At 41.3% G+C, this 19,808-nt stretch overlaps 1 protein-coding gene and 1 long non-coding RNA gene across 6 annotated transcripts in view; both read left to right on the forward strand.

The window, feature by feature from the left end:
- The window catches only part of LOC127912533 (uncharacterized), a 1,388-nt gene extending 553 nt beyond the window's left edge, over positions 1 to 835 (forward strand). The window contains exons 1-2 of one of the 2 annotated variants that reach the window (XR_008083083.1): positions 436 to 617; positions 775 to 835. This is a non-coding gene — a long non-coding RNA (uncharacterized LOC127912533). Of the gene's footprint in view, positions 1 to 435; positions 618 to 774 lie in introns of those variants that run through there. The other variant, XR_008083084.1, reaches the window with a different exon arrangement.
- Positions 836 to 2,207: 1,372 nt separating this feature from the next.
- On the forward strand, positions 2,208 to 16,152 carry LOC118359930 (ubiquitin-conjugating enzyme E2 variant 1-like). Of its 4 annotated transcripts, none has more exons than XM_035738861.2 (5): positions 2,778 to 3,073; positions 9,905 to 10,053; positions 10,402 to 10,527; positions 15,544 to 15,634; positions 15,974 to 16,152. In XM_035738861.2, the coding sequence occupies exons 1-5, from the start codon at positions 3,016 to 3,018 to the stop codon at positions 16,018 to 16,020; spliced, it is 471 nt and encodes a 156-aa protein (XP_035594754.1). In that variant the 5' UTR covers positions 2,778 to 3,015; the 3' UTR covers positions 16,021 to 16,152. The 4 variants fall into 4 exon arrangements, 3 of the variants coding, with proteins under 3 accessions (XP_035594755.1, XP_035594754.1, XP_035594752.1); XR_004820778.2 differs by having other exon boundaries at positions 2,789 to 3,073; positions 15,544 to 15,780; XM_035738862.2 differs by lacking the exon at positions 2,778 to 3,073 and adding an exon at positions 2,208 to 2,428 and having other exon boundaries at positions 15,544 to 16,152.
- Positions 16,153 to 19,808: the final 3,656 nt, after the last annotated feature.

Raw genomic sequence — 19,808 nt, forward strand, 5'->3', positions numbered from 1 at the left:
ACCTCCAACACAGACAGAAATGGAGTAAAGACTGAAGAAACGCAAGGATTAATGACATTGTCATTTTGCAAGATGATACTGCACCACGCAACCAGTGGAAATTGGCAAAGGTTACAGAAGTGTACCCGGGACAGGATGGCCGGGTGAGAAGATTCAAGTTACTGATCAGCGACTCAACCGAAGATGAGAGAGGTAAACGATCACCAAACCCACCTGTCTGGAGAGGCCCATCCATAAGACAGTCACCCTCCTGGAAGCCGATCAAGAAACCTGCAGACCCCTTTTCACAGAAATCACTGGTGATTGGTGGGAGTGTAACTGACAGTTAGACTTACAGGTTATGTCGTTGTCTTTTGTTTGAATTGTTTATGTGTCCGCTGTGGGGAAATGATAATACAAGCGGAACTACGTAGCTAATACTGTTGTAACGGGATCCTTATTGTAGCAACACACCTTTGGAGGGAAGGCAATCCTGCGCTGCGTTAGCTAAGTTTTCATGTCATCGGGTGTAGTTCATAATGGTTGAAGAGTGTATGTTAGGATGAAGTGTGAATTCATGCCAGGAATAATAAGTGTGAAGTTTAATTTCCTCCCTTCTGTAATAAGCAGCCAATGAGGTATTTGTTCCTTTATTCATGTGTTAATCTGAACCTGTTATAACGCCGGTTAAACTGTTATGTATGTAAGCACTTCAGAGTTATACCAAGCTAATAAGTCACTCGTAAGATAAGGTCGTAAGAGTGTGCTTAACTGTATTTTTCATTTACTTTATAGTTCTCACGGAAGGTGATAATTCTGACTAAAACTACAGAATAAAGCCGCCAGTTAAAATCAAGGAACGGTTGTGCTCGTGGTTACTGAAGGGAGCTACACATTATTCCCATGATATCTAACAAAGACCTTCCATGAGCACAATTGCTATAGCACAGATTATTCATTATATTGACCAGATACTTAATTGGCCGCCACAGTGAACATTTTTTAAGGCATTTATTTAAGGCAGTAAAATCAGGTGGGAACATTCTAGCCGATGAGAGGGCAGATACGAGTGTGATAACAGGCACAATTCCAGTAGTTTATTTTTTCTTAAATTGCCGGGATGTCACGTGTCATTCTAATATTGGTACGTTTAACAACCGTAGCATTACAAAACTCCTATTAGATCAAAAACGCCATTATATTTCTTAACCAAATTCTACTCTCATTAACCATGTTTACAGCCTCAGTTTTTATGCAAGTAAAGCCATATGGTATAACAAAAAAAGCAGGACATCTGTGATGGAAACAGGAAGTTTTGGTACAATTGTATCAAACATTTGTTTTACATTGTGGGATATTTGTATAATCGCTAAAATCAATTATGCGAAAAATGGCGGAAACGGCTTTATACGCAAATATTGGTATAATAACCATATCAAAGTAAACTTGAGGTCGTGATGGCTTGGTTTGTAGTCCTCACACTACGACTCGGGAAACTGCATTTTATTAGGCTACAGATTAAGTTGTGAAAGTGCACGGTAGGAGCTCGATGCTCCTTTCCAATAAAATGTTGAGGGTCTTATTCTGGTGACATGATCGATGCTCCACTGCCGTTTGACAAATAAAAATATTCTAGCTCTTATGCATAATAATATCATGTGTTGTTGACTAAACTACCAGCTGAGCCTACCTGCGAGCTATTTATTTTTATTTAACCTTTATTTAACCAGGTAGGCCAGTTGAACAAGTTCTCATTTACAACTGCGACCTGGCCAAGATGGAGTAAAGCAGTGCGACACAAACAACACAGAGTTACACATTAAATTAACAAACGTACAGTCAATAACACAATATAAAAATCTATATACAGTGAAACGTTGGCTAGAGCACATGTGCCAAGACCAGAGTAGGCACGTTTGCTTTATAACGTAAAATGTTTTTGTGACAAAACATTGAACATTCGATTTTTATTCCGTACATGAAAACTGTGTGCAAAACGTCATCACGCACTGCTTTTTATCCCCCCCAAAAAATTGTTTGGTGGAAAAACATACCACTGTTGGGAAAATGCACATTTTCTTTATGCATATTATAGAATATTTGCATGAAAACCTGTTGCCAATTGGATGGAAACCTAGCTATTGACCTCCATAGAGTGCCACAGTATGAGTTATAATACCTATAAAACCTAGCAGTCCTAACAGGAAGTGGTTCCAATCATTTTTCCCAGAGAGGATTTTTAGAAACACTTAAAATAAGGGCTGTGTTTTGTGTAGGCTTACAATTGCGTGATGTTTTGATAACCGTGTGAATCTCTCTATGACAAATTCACATCAATATATTCACCCCCCAAAACATTTTTAAACGCCAATTAGCTGCTAATGTGGTTATCATTAAAGAACTACAAATGCCATGATGATCTGGACGAGACTGCCGAATCCGGGCAAAGGTAAGGCTGTTAGCTAAACGTAGTAATTAATACGTTTTGGGGAAATTTGTAAATTGACACGACACCTGTTAACAAAGGCGTCAGCTAGATATGACGTGCATGGATTTGTAGTCTTGCATGATGTCTACTTTGACGCTAAATAGCGTTTTCAAAACTGCAAGTAAATAGAGATTAATATATTGATAAAAGTCACCTTGTCCAAAAGAGATTTACCTGGTTATCAAAACGTCACACCAGGATAAGCCTACATGAAACACAGCCCTTATTTGAAGTACTTCTAAAATTCCACGTGGGAAAAAACTATGGGAAAAAAACGATTGGAACCATTTCCTTGTTTGACCTCTAGATGTTATAGTATTATGATACCTCCACAGAAACAAGCAAGGAGTTTCTGTGGAGGAAAAAACGCTACCTGCTACCTATACAGTTATCGCTCTCACTTCCTCTTCCTCTCTGCTATTAGCTTTTTATTTTAATTTTAAATATGCCATTGTCAAATGAACTACCATTGTCTGTAAACATATTTTAAACGCCTCTTTCGTTGCGTTATTGTTGGTAAATCTCGAGCAAGCGCGTTCCCATCAACCATGGTTACGTGTGCGCTCCCGCTACTAAGCGACAAGATGGCGGTCGCCGCCGGATCAGGTAAATTATTCAGATAAATAAACGACTACCACATTACCTATTTCGTGTAACAGTCAAACGTTTGTTTATGAAGTGTACAAGCGTTCCATGTTGCAATATATCTTACAAATGCTCGAGTACGGTTTCTTTTTTCAAAACATTGCTATACATGGCTAATAGTTAGCAAGCTAGCACCTGGTATCTGCCAGCTGACAAGGTTTTTTTTGTCTTGTAATTTCCATTGCCATAGTGAACTGACGCTAACAGGACATGTCAAATTCCTTTGGAACCTATCCATGTATAGGTACCCATACTTTTAACGCTAAATCCAACTCATTAACATGGCAAAATAACTCGCCAACCTGTGTCGACTGATCAATTGCCGCGTCATTCACCAGGCGTTGTTTTTAGCCTGTAACTAGCTAACGTTTGCGAACCACTCTAGCTCGTGTCACAAACTAGCTAGCTGCTCACATTAGCTTCCACATCCAGAACGTCATTAGTAAGAAAGCTACAAGCTAGCTCATTATTCGCGAGTCGCAGGAGTAGGTCGAACTGGCTGAGTTGTCGTGAGGTAGCTGGCTAACTATATATGAACGGTTTCAACACACGTTAGCCTGAACGACACGATTTGTCAGTGATTTCGTGGGGTAACTTCAGCTAGCTTGTCAGTCACATTGACTTGTAGTAGTTAGCTATCTTAAGTTATGTTGGAAATATGGCTAAATTACATTGTATGTAGAAAATAGGCTTTTTAGTTAACTATGATGACATCAACCCGCTAGCAAACGTTAGCTCACTCATCAGGATTTAGGCCAGACACGTTTTGGCCTATGAACTGAAATGGCTAGCAAACGTTAGTAAGAATTGTCTAACCACACATTTCTTCGGATTGCTTTACAGGCCAGTGACGTTACAAATTGAATTAGCTAGCTCTATATATACGCCTAGTTGATAATCAAGAACCCAAAATAGTCAGGAGTTTTATTGTACTAACTTTGGTTGGGTAGTGATAGTGGGGTAATTGATGCAGAGTGGTCTCTATAAACGTTACACGTATCTGATTAGCGTAATTATACACTCTGTTTTTATTACCAAAAACAATATAAGCATAAATGCTGTAATTTATCAAATGGAAATTAAATGCCACACTACCAGATATTGAAATTATGCTTTACAGGGAAAGCAATCCAAGCGTTTGAGTAAGTTTATCGATATCATAGCATAACGTTCACTAAGATATTAATTAAGTAGCTAGGTCACAAATCAGAAAAGCAATCAAAAAAATCCACACCTATCCACTTACGCAATGTGATCCTTCACGCTAATTTTTCAAAATAAAAGCCTGAAACTATGTCTAAAGACCGACACCTTAGGGAAGCCATAGAAAAAGGAATCTAATTGATATCCCTTTAAATGGAGGATAGGCATACTCACAGACAATATTTTTTAGAGTTTTGTAAACTTTAGTGTTTTCTATCATCTGATAATTCTATGCATATTCTAGTTCCTGGGACTGAGAAATAGGCAGTTTTAAATGGGTACCTTTTTTTAGTCAAAAACGAAAATACTGCCCCCTACACGCAAAAGGTTAAGACTGAAATTATTTCCCCATGGAACTTTTTGCAGAGTGGCACCAGAATTCAATGAAAACAAGTATTTTTGTAGTTAATAAAGCCAATGTGAAACGTGATAACTATAGTATCTTTAATTAGCATTGAAAAGGATAATCCATTCTTCGAATTCAAAATCTCTCCCTTAATTCTGAATCACTAAGGGTGTGTCGATCTTATCATACTCATTCTTATTCGAGATTTACTCGTGATTGGAAAACCCGGAAGTGCGCTTTAAATGCCGTTTAGAGCCCATACCTTTAAGTGTGCATTACTGTGCTATCACTCCGAGCACATCGTTATCTTCCTTCATTCACACACCGGCCAAACATGGACGACGCCGGGCCAATTGTGTGCCCACATATGGAACTCTCAATTATGGCCGGTTGTGATACAGCCTGGATTCGTGTCTATAGTGACGGCTCTAGCACTGAGATGCAGTGCTTTAGAACGCTGTGCCACTCGGGAGCCCAAGGCAGTGCCAGCAGCATTCAAACGTTGTAGTCAGTTGGAACGTGAGGGGACGAAGAATGTTTTAGGCCTTCCAAAGTTACTCCTAGAATTGAACAATTATAATGCTTATCTGTATATAAAATATTCAGATAGAAAATTAAAGAATTAGCCTCCTTCTGTACGCCTTTATAAGAAATGCATGTCGGTGTCATAGCATACCACCGGCATATCGCTCTATGTGGCTAGGCCTAAGCATCTCTAACTTTTTTATATATATTTTATTTTAAAGTCCTACAGTAAACGCCTAAGCCTATACATTCGATGCCCTGATGCATTTAGTGCTCAAATCTCTGACAGCTGAACCGTGAGGTGGACCATTTAAGGAAAGTAAAAAATAAATTGGCTACAAAACTTTGAAACAAAGTGTTTTTGTAATTTGTTAAAGGACACTTTCTTGTCTGCATCGAAGTATCAGTCCTTGTACCTAGCATCGCGCATGGTGGCTCAGACAGAATGCCACCGAATCGCCTTTTCACAACCTCTAGTAGAGTACCTTTGCAAGTTTTAACCCCACGGTCGGTGTCCCCAGTTATGTTGAGCGGGCGTTTCAAATGCCATGACAGAGGGTATCACGTCTTCTGCAGACGCAGTTGATGAGATTATTTCTCGAGTCAGTTTGAATCGAGCTAGGAGTGTGTTTGTTTCAAACATGTTCTCAAATGCCATTGCTATTGCAGCACATTCTTGAGCATGAAATTTAGCTTTCCTCAGTACGAAATCCTCGTCGACCCACTGTGCAGTCAGACTCCGCATGCTCATGGGACTGACATCGCTGGTTCAAATGTCAATCGGGAAGCTAATAGCAGTGGACGCCCATAGCAAGTAGCTCATGGATGTGTGTTTCAACAATACTGTGTAACTCCGGGTAGGGTAACATCTGAAAATAGTGTCTACTTGGTAGTGTGTTCCCGGGGCTTGAGGGGCTCGACCAGTCGGCGAAAGCCAACATCATCCACAACTGGTAACGGTTGATTGTTAAGGGCAATGAATTCCATTTTCTTGGCGTTTTTAATGGATTTCGCCTGAGTTGTCTCTCTGAAATGTTCTTATTCTTTCAAATGACTACTCGACTTGAACTTGTTTAGTTGTTGGAAGTGTACGCCTAGTTTTTTTTCTGCTTTTGTTCTAAGTAGTCACTGAACGTCTGGGGATGATGCACTTTCAAATGAGTAATTAGGTTTGTGGTATTGAAAGATTTCACTTTCTCCCCTCTGTTATCTTTCATTGGAACCTCAAAATAGATCCACACAGCAGACATTGTGAGCTAGGTTAGGAATTCTGTGTTGAAAGTGTAGCGCTGTATTTTTCGTGGCCTTGGTACATCATCTACCTACGTTATATAGGTATGCACGCCAGCTTTGACATCGGCGTTGAACTTGACATCGGGCCGATGTTGCCATTTTTAGCTAATATCGTCTGATTCTGATATGCTTACCGATTTTTATATTGTACGTCCCTAGTTATTAACCAGTTCCCATGCTTTTAAATGAACTGTTCTTTTTCTGGACAGTATATATCACTTTTGTTCGCGGTTCAGATTTGGTCTTCAAAAGATGTAATTATTTTCTGGTTTTCAGTTCTGTTCCCTGAACCAGTTCCAACCCCTGCTTAAGACAGAAGCTTATACTTTACTCAATACAACTAATTGTTTAAACAGAAATGTGCGGGAAGTGTGGTTACATAAAAAGATCCACAGAATAATATGCCTCCACCGGGTTTCAACCCCATTCCCTGTCATCTGAGTGTTCTGGACCCGGACTTCACCTGCTGAACTACTGTTCAGGTGATGCTACATGAAAAAATCCTAACATTGTAAGTACAGTGTCCCGTAGTGGTCAGTGTTTGAAAGCAGCTTTAAATGTGTGGGATGTCACAGTTTGCAACACAAGGTTTGAAAAACCATGTGATCAAACAAGGTGAAGGATTAAATTTTTATTTTTTATTTAACCAGGTAGGCGAGTTGAAAACAAGTTCTCATTTACAATTGCGACCTGGCCAAGATAAAGCAAAGCAGTTCGACAGATACAACCACACAGAGTTACACATGGAGTAAAACAAACATACAGTCTATAATACAGTATAAACAAGTCTATACAATGTGAGAAATTAGGTGAGAAGGGAGGTAAAGGCAAAAAAGGCGATGGTGGCAAAGTAAATACAATATAGCAAGTAAAACACTGGAATGGAAGAATGTGCAAAGTAGAAATAAAAATAATGGGGTGCAAAGGAGCAAAATAAATACATGAATTAAATACAGTTGGGAAAGAGGTAGTTGTTTGGGCTAAATTATAGGTGGGCTATGTACAGGTGCAGTAATCTGTGAGCTGCTCTGACAGTTGGTGCTTAAAGCTAGTGAGGGAGATAAGTGTTTCCAGTTTCTGAGATTTTTGTAGTTCGTTCCAGTCATTGGCAGCAGAGAACTGGAAGGAGAGGCGGCCAAAGAAAGAATTTATTTTGGGGGTGACTAGAGAGATATACCTGCTGGAGCGTGTGCTACAGGTGGGAGATGCTATGGTGACCAGCGAGCTGAGATAAGGGGGGACTTTACCTAGCAGGGTCTTGTAGATGACATGGAGCCAGTGGGTTTGGCGACGAGTATGAAGTGAGGGCCAGCCAACGAGAGCGTACAGGTCGCAATGGTGGGTAGTATATGGGGCTTTGGTGACAAAACGGATTGCAGTGTGATAGACTGCATCCAATTTGTTGAGTAGGGTATTGGAGGCTATTTTGTAAATGACATCGCCAAAGTCGAGGATTGGTAGGATGGTCAGTTTTACAAGGGTATGTTTGGCAGCATGAGTGAAGGATGCTTTGTTGCGAAATAGGAAGCCAATTCTAGATTTAACTTTGGATTGGAGATGTTTGATATGGGTCTGGAATGAGAGTTTACAGTCTAACCAGACACCTAGGTATTTGTAGTTGTCCACGTATTCTAAGTCAGAGCCATCCAGAGTAGTGATGTTGGACAGGCGGGTAGGTGCAGGTAGCGATCGGTTGAAGAGCATGCATTTAGTTTTACTTGTATTTAAGAGCAATTGGAGGCCACGGAAGGAGAGTTGTATGGCATTGAAGCTTGCCTGGAGGGTTGTTAACAGTGTCCAAAGAAGGGCCGGAGGTATACAGAATGGTGTCGTCTGCGTAGAGGTGGATCAGAGACTCACCAGCAGCAAGAGCGACCTCATTGATGTATACAGAGAAGAGAGTCGGTCCAAGAATTGAACCCTGTGGCACCCCCATAGAGACTGCCAGAGGTCTGGACAGCAGACCCTCAGAGTTCAGTGTGTCAAATCGATCAGAGAAATAGTTGGTGAACCAGGCGAGGCAATCATTTGAGAAACCAAGGCTGTCGAGTCTGCCGATGAGGATGTGGTGATTGACAGAGTCGAAAGCCTTGGCCAGATCGATGAATACGGCTGCACAGTAATGTTTCTTATCGATGGCGGTTAAGATATCGTTTAGGACCTTGAGCGTGGCTGAGGTGCACCCATGACCAGCTCTGAAACCAGATTGCATAGCAGAGAAGGTATGGTGAGATTTGAAATGGTCGGTAATCTGTTTGACTTCGAAGACCTTAGAAAGGCATGGTAGGATAGATATAGGTCTGTAGCAGTTTGGGTCAAGAGTGTCCTCCCCTTTGACGAGGGGGATGACCGCAGCTGCTTTCCAATCTTTGGGAATCTCAGACGACACGAAAGAGAGGTTGAACAGGCTAGTAATAGGGGTGGCAACAATTTCGGCAGATAATTTTAGAAAGAAAGGGTCCAGATTGTCTTGCCTGGCTGATTTGTAGAGGTCCAGATTTTGCAGCTCTTTCAGAACATCAGCTGAATGGATTTGGGAGAAGGAAAAATAGGGAAGACTTGGGCGAGTTGCTGTTGGGGGTGCATTTTGGCTACTACCAGATTATTGGTCAATGGACCAGGTACAGGTGTGATTGACAGATGACGTGACCAATGTCAGTGGCAACTAGGCACAAGTGAACTGTTTTGGTACAGCTTGAGGTGGTCTGACCCACTCGACCTGTTTTGCAGTCAAAGTTAGCCTATCGCTCGTCTTGTATGGCTTGAAATCAACAAAAAACAGACAACCTGGCAAGTGCTGCAATAACCGTTCAAAGGGCACTTTAGAAGAATTGAAAAGCTTGCCTTGGTGGGTAACTGACAAATGCATTGAGTATACAAAACATTAAGAACACCATAGACTGACCAGGTGGAAGCTATAATCTTTTATTGATGAAGGGGAGGAGACCGGTTAAAGAAGGATTAAAAATATTAAGCCTTGAGATAATTGAGACAAGGATTGTGGTATGTGTGCCATTGACGGTGAATGGCAAGTCAAAATGTTTCAGAGCTTTTGAACGGGTATGGTAGTAGGTGCCAGGCTCACCGATTTGTGTCAAGAATTGCAACGCTGCTGGGTTTCCCGTTTGTACAAGAATGGTCCACCACCCAAAAGACATCCAGCCAATTTGACACAACTGTGGGAAGCATTGGCGTCAACATGGGCCAACATACCTGTTTAATGCTTTCGACAGTTTGTAGAGTCCATGACCCAAAGAATTGAGGCGGTTCTGAGAAAAAAGGGGCGGGGTGCAAATATTAGGAAGGTGTACCTAATGTTTGGTATTCTCAGTGTTTTCTTTAACCATAACAGGATGTCTACTGTTTTGGTTTTGTCTTGTATTTCAATCATTTCTGTTTTCTGTGCTTGTCTCTCACACTAACAGGCGTTAAGGTTCCTCGTAACTTCCGGCTGCTTGAAGAGCTGGAAGAAGGTCAGAAAGGTGTGGGGGATGGGACAGTGAGCTGGGGATTGGAAGATGATGAGGACATGACCTTAACAAGATGGAGAGGGATGATCATTGGCCCTCCTAGGGTGAGTAGGCTGCTCTGATCCACAGGCATCCACCAAGTTTGGTTCCCTGGCCCTGTTCAGAAACGACCCCTAGTGCTGACCGCACTTGTGGCAACCTGAGAGGTTATGACCGATGTAAGCAATATGGACAAAATTCCGCCTAGAATATCAAAGAGCAAGGTGGAGTTATAACCATAATGCTAAATCTATCCAAACCTCTGTTCTTCACAAGCTTCTAGGGGGTATGGACTAGAGTTTGTTCCTGGATGAGGCCACTGTTTCCTATGTAGATGTTTTGTATAACCTGCTATCAGGAACCTTTGTCTGGCCTGCCATTCTCACTGATGTCTTTTGTATGTCATTTTTCAGACAATCTATGAAAATAGGATGTATAGTCTGAAGGTTGAATGTGGTCCCAGATATCCAGAGGCACCACCGTTTGTCAGATTTGTGACTAAGATCAACTTGAATGGTGTGCACAACTCCAATGGCGTGGTAAGTAAACCTGTTTGGGTGGCCTTTTTGGCTGTTTCATAAAATGCTGTAAATCCTGCATATTTCAATTTGGGAAGGAGGATATTGGAAAATATCTCTTGTGTTGTAGATATTTTTTGATGTAATGTTTGAAGATTTGGTTATGTTAATTGAAGTGAATGACTGATTTAAATTGCCCCTGGCTGCTATAATAAGATGGCGTTTAGTGCAGGGCTAACATGCAGTTTGGTGACTGGTACACATGGGTTTTGTTGTGGATATGTGGTAGTAGAGTAGTGGCCTGAGGGCACACACTTAATGTGTTGTGAAATGTAATGTTTTTAATTATATCTGCCTCACTTTTCCTAGGGTCCAGCATAATTAACTGCTGCCTTGGCAGCTGCTAATGGGGATCCATAATAAATATAAATGCCTACTAAGTTTAGGTCACTTTACAGACAGGAAATGTCACATGCAATAAGAGTCCATTGCCATTTCAGACGGCAGTACTTTGCTTGAACATACTAAATATAGTTATACATGATCATATATAATGTAGCTTCTGCAGGATAGGCTATTCCAGAGGTTGCATTAAAGTATACTTACAGAACCTTTGGGAAAGTATTCAGACCCCTTGACTTTTTCCACATTTTAAGTTACAGCCTTACTCTATAGTGTATTACATTGTTTTTTCCCCCATTATCAACCTAGAAACAGTAACCCATAATGACAAAGCAAAAACGGGTTTTTAGAAATGTTTGCTAATTTATAAACTCAGCAAAAAAAGAAGCCTCTCACTTTCAACTGTTTATTTTCAGCAGACTTAACATGTGTAAGTATTTGTACGAACATAAGATTCAACAACTGAGACGTAAACTGAACAAGTTCCACAGACGCGTGACTAACAGAAATGAAAAATGTGTCCCTGAACAAAGGGTGGTCAAAATCAAAAGTAAGTCAGTATCTGGTGTGGCCACCAGCTGCATTAAGTACTGCAATGCATTAGAGGTCTAGCGATTATGATTTTTCAATGCCGATACCGATTATTGTAGGACCAAAAAAAGCAGATACTGATTAATCTGCCAATTTAAAAAAATATATATATATTTATATATATTTTTAATGACAACTACAACAAAACTGAATGAACACTTTTATTTTAACTTAATATAATACATAAATAAAATATATTTAGTCTCAAATAAATAATGAAACATGTTCAATTTGGTTTAAATAATGCAAAAACACAGTGTTGGAGAAGAAAGTAAAAGTGCAATATGTGCCATTTAAAAATGCTAACGTTTAAGTTCCTTGCTCAGAACATGAGAACATATGAAAGCTGGTGGTTCCTTTTAACATGAGTCTTCAATATTCTCCAGTTAAGAAGTTTTAGATTTGTGGTTTATGACGCGTCAACTATTTCTCTCTCTACCATTTGTATTTTATATACCTTTGACTATTGGTTATTCTTATAGGCACATTTGTATTGCCAGCCTAATCTCGGGAGTTGATTGACTTGAAGTCATAAACAGTTCTGTGCTTCAATTGCGAAGAGCTACTGGCAAACGCAGCTGCCTACCACCGCTCAGTCAGACAACTCTATCAAATCATAGACTTAATTATAATATAATAAACACACAGAAATACGAGCCTTAGGTCATTAATATGGTCAAATCAAGAAACAATCATTTTGAAAACGAGACGTTTATTCTTTCAGTGAAATATGGAACCGTTCTGTATTTTATTGAACGGATGGCATCCATAAGTCTAAATATTACTGTTACATTGCACAACCTTCAATGTTATGTCATAATTATGTACAATTCTGGCAAATTAATTTAGTCTTTGTTAGGAAGAAAATGGTCTTGAGCCAGGCGGCCCAAACTGCTGCATATACCCTGACTCTGCTTGCATAGAACGCAAGAGAAGTGACACAATTTCCCTAGTTAATACTGCCAGCTAGCATGAATTTCTTAACTAAATATGCAGGTTTAAAAAAAATATATACTTGTGTATTGATTTTAAGAAAGGCATTGATGTTAATGGTTAGGTACATTGGTGCAACGTCAGTGCTTTTTTCGAATGCGTTTGTTAAATCACCCGTTTGTCGAAGTAGGCTGTGATTCAATGATAAATTAACAGGCACCGCATTGATTATTTGGAACGCAGAACAAGCTTGTTAAACTAATAATATCATCAACCATGTGTAGTTTGTTTTTTCTTTTTATAAGATAAGTTTAATGCTAGCTAGAAACATACCTTGGCTCCTTGCTGCACTCGCGTAACAGGTGGTCAGCCTGCCACACACTAATCACACACATAATCGGCATCAAAAAGCCTACCAATTATGAAAACTTGAAATCGGCCCCTATTAATCGACCATGCCGATTAATCGGTCGGCCTCTACAGTGCATCTCCTCCTCATGGACTGCACCAGAATTGCCAGTTCTTGCTGTGAGATGTTACCCTGCTCTTCCACCAAGGCACCTGCAAGTTCCCGGACATGTCTGGGGGGAATGGCCCTAGCCATCACCCTCCGGTCTAACAGGTCCCAGACATGCTCAATGGGATTGAGATCCGGGCTCTTCGCTGGCCATGGCAGAACACTGACATTCCTGTCTTGCAGGAAATCACGCAGAGAACGAGCAGTATGGCTAGTGGCATTGTCATGCTTGAATCATGTCAGGATGAGCCTGCAGGAAGGGTACCATATGAGGGAGGAGGATGTCTTCCCTGTAACGCACAACGTTGAGATTGCCTGCAATGACCACAAGCTCAGTCTGATGATGCTGTGACACACTGCCCCAGACCAAGACGGACCCTCCACCTCCAAATCGATCCAGAGTACAGGTCTCGGTGAAACGCTAATTCCTTCGACGATAAATGCAAATCCCACCATCGCACCTGGTGAGACAACCGTGTCAGTGAAGAGCACTTTTTGCCAGTCCTGTCTGGTCCAGCGACAGTGGGTTTGTGCCCATAGGCAACGTTGTTGCTGGTGATGTCTGCCTTGCAACAGGCCCTCAGTCCAGCTGCTCTTAGCCTATTGCGGACAGTCTGAACACTGATGGAGGGATTGTGCGTTCCTGGTGTAACTCGGGCAGTTGTTGCCATCCTGTACCTGTTCCGCAGGTGTGATGTTGTAATACGTGGTCTGCCACTGCGAGGACGAGCAGCTGTCCGTCCTGTCTCCCTGTAGCGCTCTCTTAGGCATCTCACAGTACGGATAATGCAATTTATTGCCCTGGCCACATCTGCAGTCCTCATGCTTCCTTGCAGCATGCCTAAGGCATGTTCCCACAGATGAGCAGGGACCCTGGGCATCTTTCTTTTGGTGTAGAACGGCCTGCAGTGTCCTAAGTTTTCATAACTGTGACCATAGTTGCCTACCGTCTGTAAGGTCTTAGTGTCTTAATGACCGTTCTATAGGTGCATGTTCATTAATTGTTTATGATTCATTGAACAAGCATGGGAAACAGTGTTTAAACCCTTTACAATGAAGATCTGTGAAGTTATTTGGATTTTTACGAATTATCTTTGAAAGCCACGGTCCTTCCTGATAAAGGGCAGTTTCTTTTTTGGCTGAGTTTATATATAAACAAAAACTATGACATTTACTTAAGTTTTCCGACTCTTTACTCAGTACTTTGTTGAAGCTCCTTTGAAGGCATTGTCTTATTGTGTATGATGCTACAAGCTTGGCACATCTATTTGGTGAGCTTCTCCCATTCTTCTCTGCAGATGCTCTCAAGCTCTGTCAGGCTGGATGGGGAGTGTCGCTGCACAGCTATTTGATCAAGTTCAGGCTCTGACTGGGCCAAGTACGAGCTCTGGCTTCCGGACATTTAGACTTGTCCCGAAGCCACTCCTACATTGTCTTGGCTGTGTGCTTAGGGTCATTGTCCTGTTGGAAGGTGAACTTTAACCCGCTCCAGAGCAGACTGGGGCTTTCTTCAAAGATCTCTCTGTACTTTGCTCTGGTCATATTTCCCTCAATCCTGACTTGTCTCCCAGTCCCTGCCGCTGAAAAACATCCCCACAGCATGATACTGCCACCACTATGTTTCACCCTAGGGAAGGTTTTCATCCAGGCGTGATGCTTGGCATTCAGGCCAAAGAGTTGAATCTTGGTTTCATCAGAACAGAGAATCATGGTCTGAACTCCAAGCGGACTGTAATGTGCCTTTTACTGAAGAGTGGCTTCCATCTGGCCACTCTACCATAAAGGCCTGATTGATGGAGTGCTGCAAAGATGTCTGTTCTTCTAGAAGGTTCTCCCATCTCCACAGAGGAGCTCTGTCAGTGACCATCGGGTTCTTGGTCACCTTCCTTATCCAAGGCCCTTGTCCCCTGATTGCTCAGTCTTGGTGCTTCCAAACTTCCACTTAAGAATGATGGAGGCCACTGTTCTTGGGGACCTTCAATGCTGCAGACATTTTTTTTTTTTTTTTTACCCTTCCCCAGATCTGTGCCTCGACACAATCCTGTCTCGGGGCTCTACGGACAATTATTTCGACCTCATGGCTTGGTTTTTGCTCTGACATGCATTGTCAAGTGGGACGTTATATAGACCGATGTGTGCCTTTCCAAATAATGTCCAATCAATTGAATTTACCACAGGTAGACTCCCATCAAGTTGTAAGAACATCTCAAGGATGATCAATGGAAAAAATGCACTTAAGCTCAACCTCGAGTCTCATAACAAAGGTTCTGTATACTTATGTAAATAAGGTATTTCTGTTTTTTATTTAGTATACATTGGCAAAAATGTCATGCTGGTTTCGCTTTAAAGTTATGGTGTATTGTGTGTAGATTGATGAGGGGAAATAAACAATTTAATACATTTTAGAATAAGGCTTTAACGTAACAACATGTGGGAACAGTCAAGGGGTCTGAATACTTTCTGAAAGGCACTGTATCTGCATTTTACACCCATTAAAAACAACTTTTTCTGGCAGGTTATGTTAGTGTGATGGATGTGAGTGTGATTGAGGTGTGACAATGTTTCTCTCTCTCTCCTTGTTCCCTGTCCTGCAGGTTGACACACGAGCAGTGTCTGCGCTGGCCAAGTGGCAGAACTCATACAGCATCCGTGTGGTCCTGCAGGAGCTCAGACGACTCATGATGTGTAAGGAGAACATGAAGCTCCCCCAGCCACCAGAGGGCCAGATCTACACCAACTGATCCCATGTTACTACTCTCCTCCTTTTCCCCCTCTTTTCTTTTCAGTCATCCTTTCAACCCATCTACCACCTCCCTCCTTTTTTCATTCAGGTGCCTGCCAACACTCAAGCGTACACACACACACACACACACACACACACACACACACACACACACACACAGATATAGGGACCTACATGTATGCACGTGTACATAAACACATAGACATAGGAACATACATGTGTGCGAACGCATATGCTGACAGACACAAACATGCAATCACTTCTGTATGCGCCATTCCTAGGCCCTGGCCCCTCCCCTCTTCCATCACTGGAGCTCTGGTTGGCCTAAAGAAGACGAGGCAGGCGGAGTCATCGGTCCACACCAGACCTGATCATTCGGAATACTGTACATCTTAATCTTTTTTTATTATTATTTGTTATAAATGCAGATTGTACAATAACATAAATAATCTCGAGTGTACATTTTGTGTGCTGCCTTTTTGTAATAGAGAAAGAACCCCAGCCTGTCAACAGTTTCCTTGTTTGTAATTATAATCCACCAATTATGCGAGTATTTGTGGATGTTGTTCAGTGCAATATATAAATGAGATACATTTTCTTATCAGGTTCTAAACATAAAGATCAACCAGTCAATTACCTTACCTCCCCATTGATTTAGAGAGCTTGACCCAACAAATATGTGAAAATATTTCGTGTTTTTCTGGGCTTTGTGCATGTTTGTATATAGTATAGCAATCTATTTGCCATATCCACTGGAAATGCATGTGACTGCAGCAGTTTATGGCAAGATGCCTGAAGTAGTAAGGTCTTCATGCTGTCACTTTGGTCAACACTTGCGTGGCCATGACAGAAGCAACCACTGATATTTCGCCTCCCATACCCAGTAATGTTTTAGTTCATAAGTATAATTGAGTGTATAAACTCAATACAATAAAATTTGCCATTTGATAGGGTTCACACAGCAGAGAACTTGAGTTAACTACCTCTTTCGGTCGTTAGTTATAAGAGAGTAGAATTGACTGTTTTCTTCCCCCATAAATCTTGCATCATGCCTTCACACTTAGGTATAGTGTCCAGAGTCCTATGGTTCTAACCCCCTGCAGCCATTTCCCATGTTTGTCTTAGCTTACTAGAGTCATTGGGTGTAAGGTCATTCATACCCTGTTAGTATGGGTTATGAAACTACAGTGATTGTACTTTTACACTATCTTTGTCTGTACATGATCTTATGTATAGTGTTTACGTCTGTTCCCTTTGAGTGAGCTTACCTAACATGCAGTAAATCTCAGTGTGACCAGTTTTCTGACTATTTCTCGTACAATATTACAATTATGCTCCTCTTGAAGTGGGGTCGGAGGAAATGGTATACATCAAAAGGGTGCAGTCCTATTAGCTTAAGTTCAGCATTTAAAATTCTGTGGACAATTTCCCTTATGCAAATTGTAAAATGGCTTACATTGCATTCAGAAAGTATTCGGACCCCTTGACTTTTTCCACATTTTGTTACTTTACAGCCTTATTCTAAAATTGATTAAATTGTTTTTATCCCCTCTCAATCTACACACAATACCCCATAATGACAAACTAAAAACAGGTTTTCAGAAATGTTAGCAAATGTATTAAAAATAAAACAAATCTATTTACATAAGTATTCAGACACTTAACTCAGTACTTTGTTGAAGCACCTTACTGCGATTACTGCTTCGAGTCTTCTTGGGTATGACACTACAAGCTTGGCACACTTGTATTTGGGGAGTGTCTCCCATTCTTCTCTGCAGATGCTCTCAAGCTCTGTCAGGTTGGATGAGGAGCGACGCTGCACAGCTATTTTTAGGTCTCTAAAGATGTGAGATCGGGTTCAAGTCCGGTCTCTGGGTGGGCCATTCAAAGACTTGTCCCGAAGCTACTCCTGCATTGTCTTGACTGTGTGCTCGTCCGGTTGGAAGGTGAACCTTCGCCCAAGTCTGAAAACCTGCTCCAGAGCACTCAGGATTTCAAGGATCTCTCTGTACTTTGCTCCATTCATCTTTCCCTCAATCCTGACTAGTCTCCCAAGTCCTCGCCGCTGAAGAACATCCTCACAGCATGATGCTTGCTGCCACCTCCATGATTCATTTTAGGGATGGTGCCAGGTTTCCTGCAGACGTGACGCTTGGCATTCAGGCCAAAGAGTTGAATATCGGTTCTCATGGCCTGAGAGTACTTCAGGTGCCTTTGGCAAACTCCAAGTGGGCTGTCGTGCCTTTTACTGAGGAGTGGCTTCTGTCTGGCCACTCTAAATAAAGGCCTGATTTGTGGAGTGCTGCAGAGATGATTGTCTTTCTGGAAGGTTCTCCCATCTCCAGAGGAGCTCTATCAGTGACCATCGGGATCTTGGTCACTTCCCTGACCAGGGCCCTTCTCCCCCGATTGCTCAGTTTGGCTGGTGCGGCCAGCTCTAGGAAAAGCCTTGGTGGTTCCAAACTTTTTAAAATGTATTTTATTTCACCTTTATTTAACCAGGTAGGCCAGTTGAGAACAAGTTCTCTTTTACAACTGCGACCTGGCCAAGATAAAGCAAAGCAGTGCGCCAAAAACAGAGTTACACATGGGATAAAAAAACGTACAATCAATAACAATAGAAAAATCTGTATACAGTGTGTGCAAATGAAGTAAGGAGGTAAGGCAATAAATAGGCCAATAGTGGTGAAGTAATTACAATTTTGCAATTTACACTGGAGTACACTGTCAACTGTGTGCCTTTCCAAAACAGGTGTGTGCCTTTCCAAATCATGCCCAATCAATTTAATTTACCACAGGTAGACTCCCAAGTTGAAGAAACATCTCAAGGATGATCAATGAAAACAGGATGCACCTGAGCTCAATTTCGAATCTCATAGCAAAGGGTCTGAATACTTATGTAAATAAGGTATTTCTGTTCTTATTTTTAATTCATTTGCAAACATTTTTAAAAACCTGTTCGTTTTGTCATTAAAGGGGTATTTTGAAGCTGAAAGCAGGGCAAGTACAGTTAGCGAGAAAGATGAGTGGACAACAGTTTAGTACAAAAATGGCTAAAATTGTTGTGGAAAATGACCTGATGGATATTTCTTGTATGATTTTTGGTTAAGGATGTTTATTTGGGAAACCCCTTTAAAGTCACGGGGATGGCAAGAAGGCACGGGGGAAAGTGGATGCAGTCAAAGTAACCAGGAGTTGTATGGTGTTGATATCGTGTGTATCTAAAGAGCAAAAGGAGCGTGCATTGTGGGTCAATATCTTTGGCCAAAAATTCCAGAAGTAGTGTATGCATGTCGCTTGACATACGGAGAATGGGAGGGAAAAAAAGCAAAGTGTATCTGTATTATTTATGTTCGATGAGCATTTTTCCACCCTATGTAAAGTTTGAATATATAAGATATGCAGTAAAACCCAATGCAATGCAAGAAGTGTAAAAAGTTTGACCATGTGTCAAGCGTTTGCAGACGGAATGAATATGTTATGTAAATGTTAAATGTTGCAACTGTGGTGAGGATCATATTTCCAAATTCTCTGAGAGCCCTGTTAGGGTGAAAGAGGTTGAGGGGTCAAACATCAGGGCTGTACAGCAAAATCTCCTCTGTGAAGGCGGTGAAGAGCGTTGAAAGGGGCAAGAGGCCACAGTTCTGAAGAACATATGGCGGTGGATGGACCACAACCAGTTGTAAATGTTATATGTCACTCAAGTGATCTGGATACACTTATTGTGAAGATGGTGGATTTTGTAGCATTTACAGCCACAGTTTTTAATTGTACTGCACAAGTGTCCAAGAAGATGGACATCATTATATCTGCAGCCGAGAGGTTTTTGGGCCTCCAAGAAAGACTTAACAGCAGAAGCACCGCAAGGACTACTGTCGTCAGGAAATGTCCCGCCCTCACAGGATCCTTCTGAGCCTGTGTGAGGACCTGATTAAAACACAGAAGCAGGCTGATTTAGTTTAACATTTCATTACTGATGGTTTGTTTGGAACTTATTTTTTACCTTGTATATTTTTCCCTTTTTGTATCCTCATTACCCACCTGTAATGAGGTGGTAGAATGCACATATAATTGTTATGAACGCCATACCAAAAAATAATTGCATGTCAGAGCAAA

Source organism: Oncorhynchus keta, chromosome 27 (genome assembly GCF_023373465.1).
Source record: "Oncorhynchus keta strain PuntledgeMale-10-30-2019 chromosome 27, Oket_V2, whole genome shotgun sequence".
Lineage (NCBI taxonomy): Eukaryota > Metazoa > Chordata > Actinopteri > Salmoniformes > Salmonidae > Oncorhynchus > Oncorhynchus keta.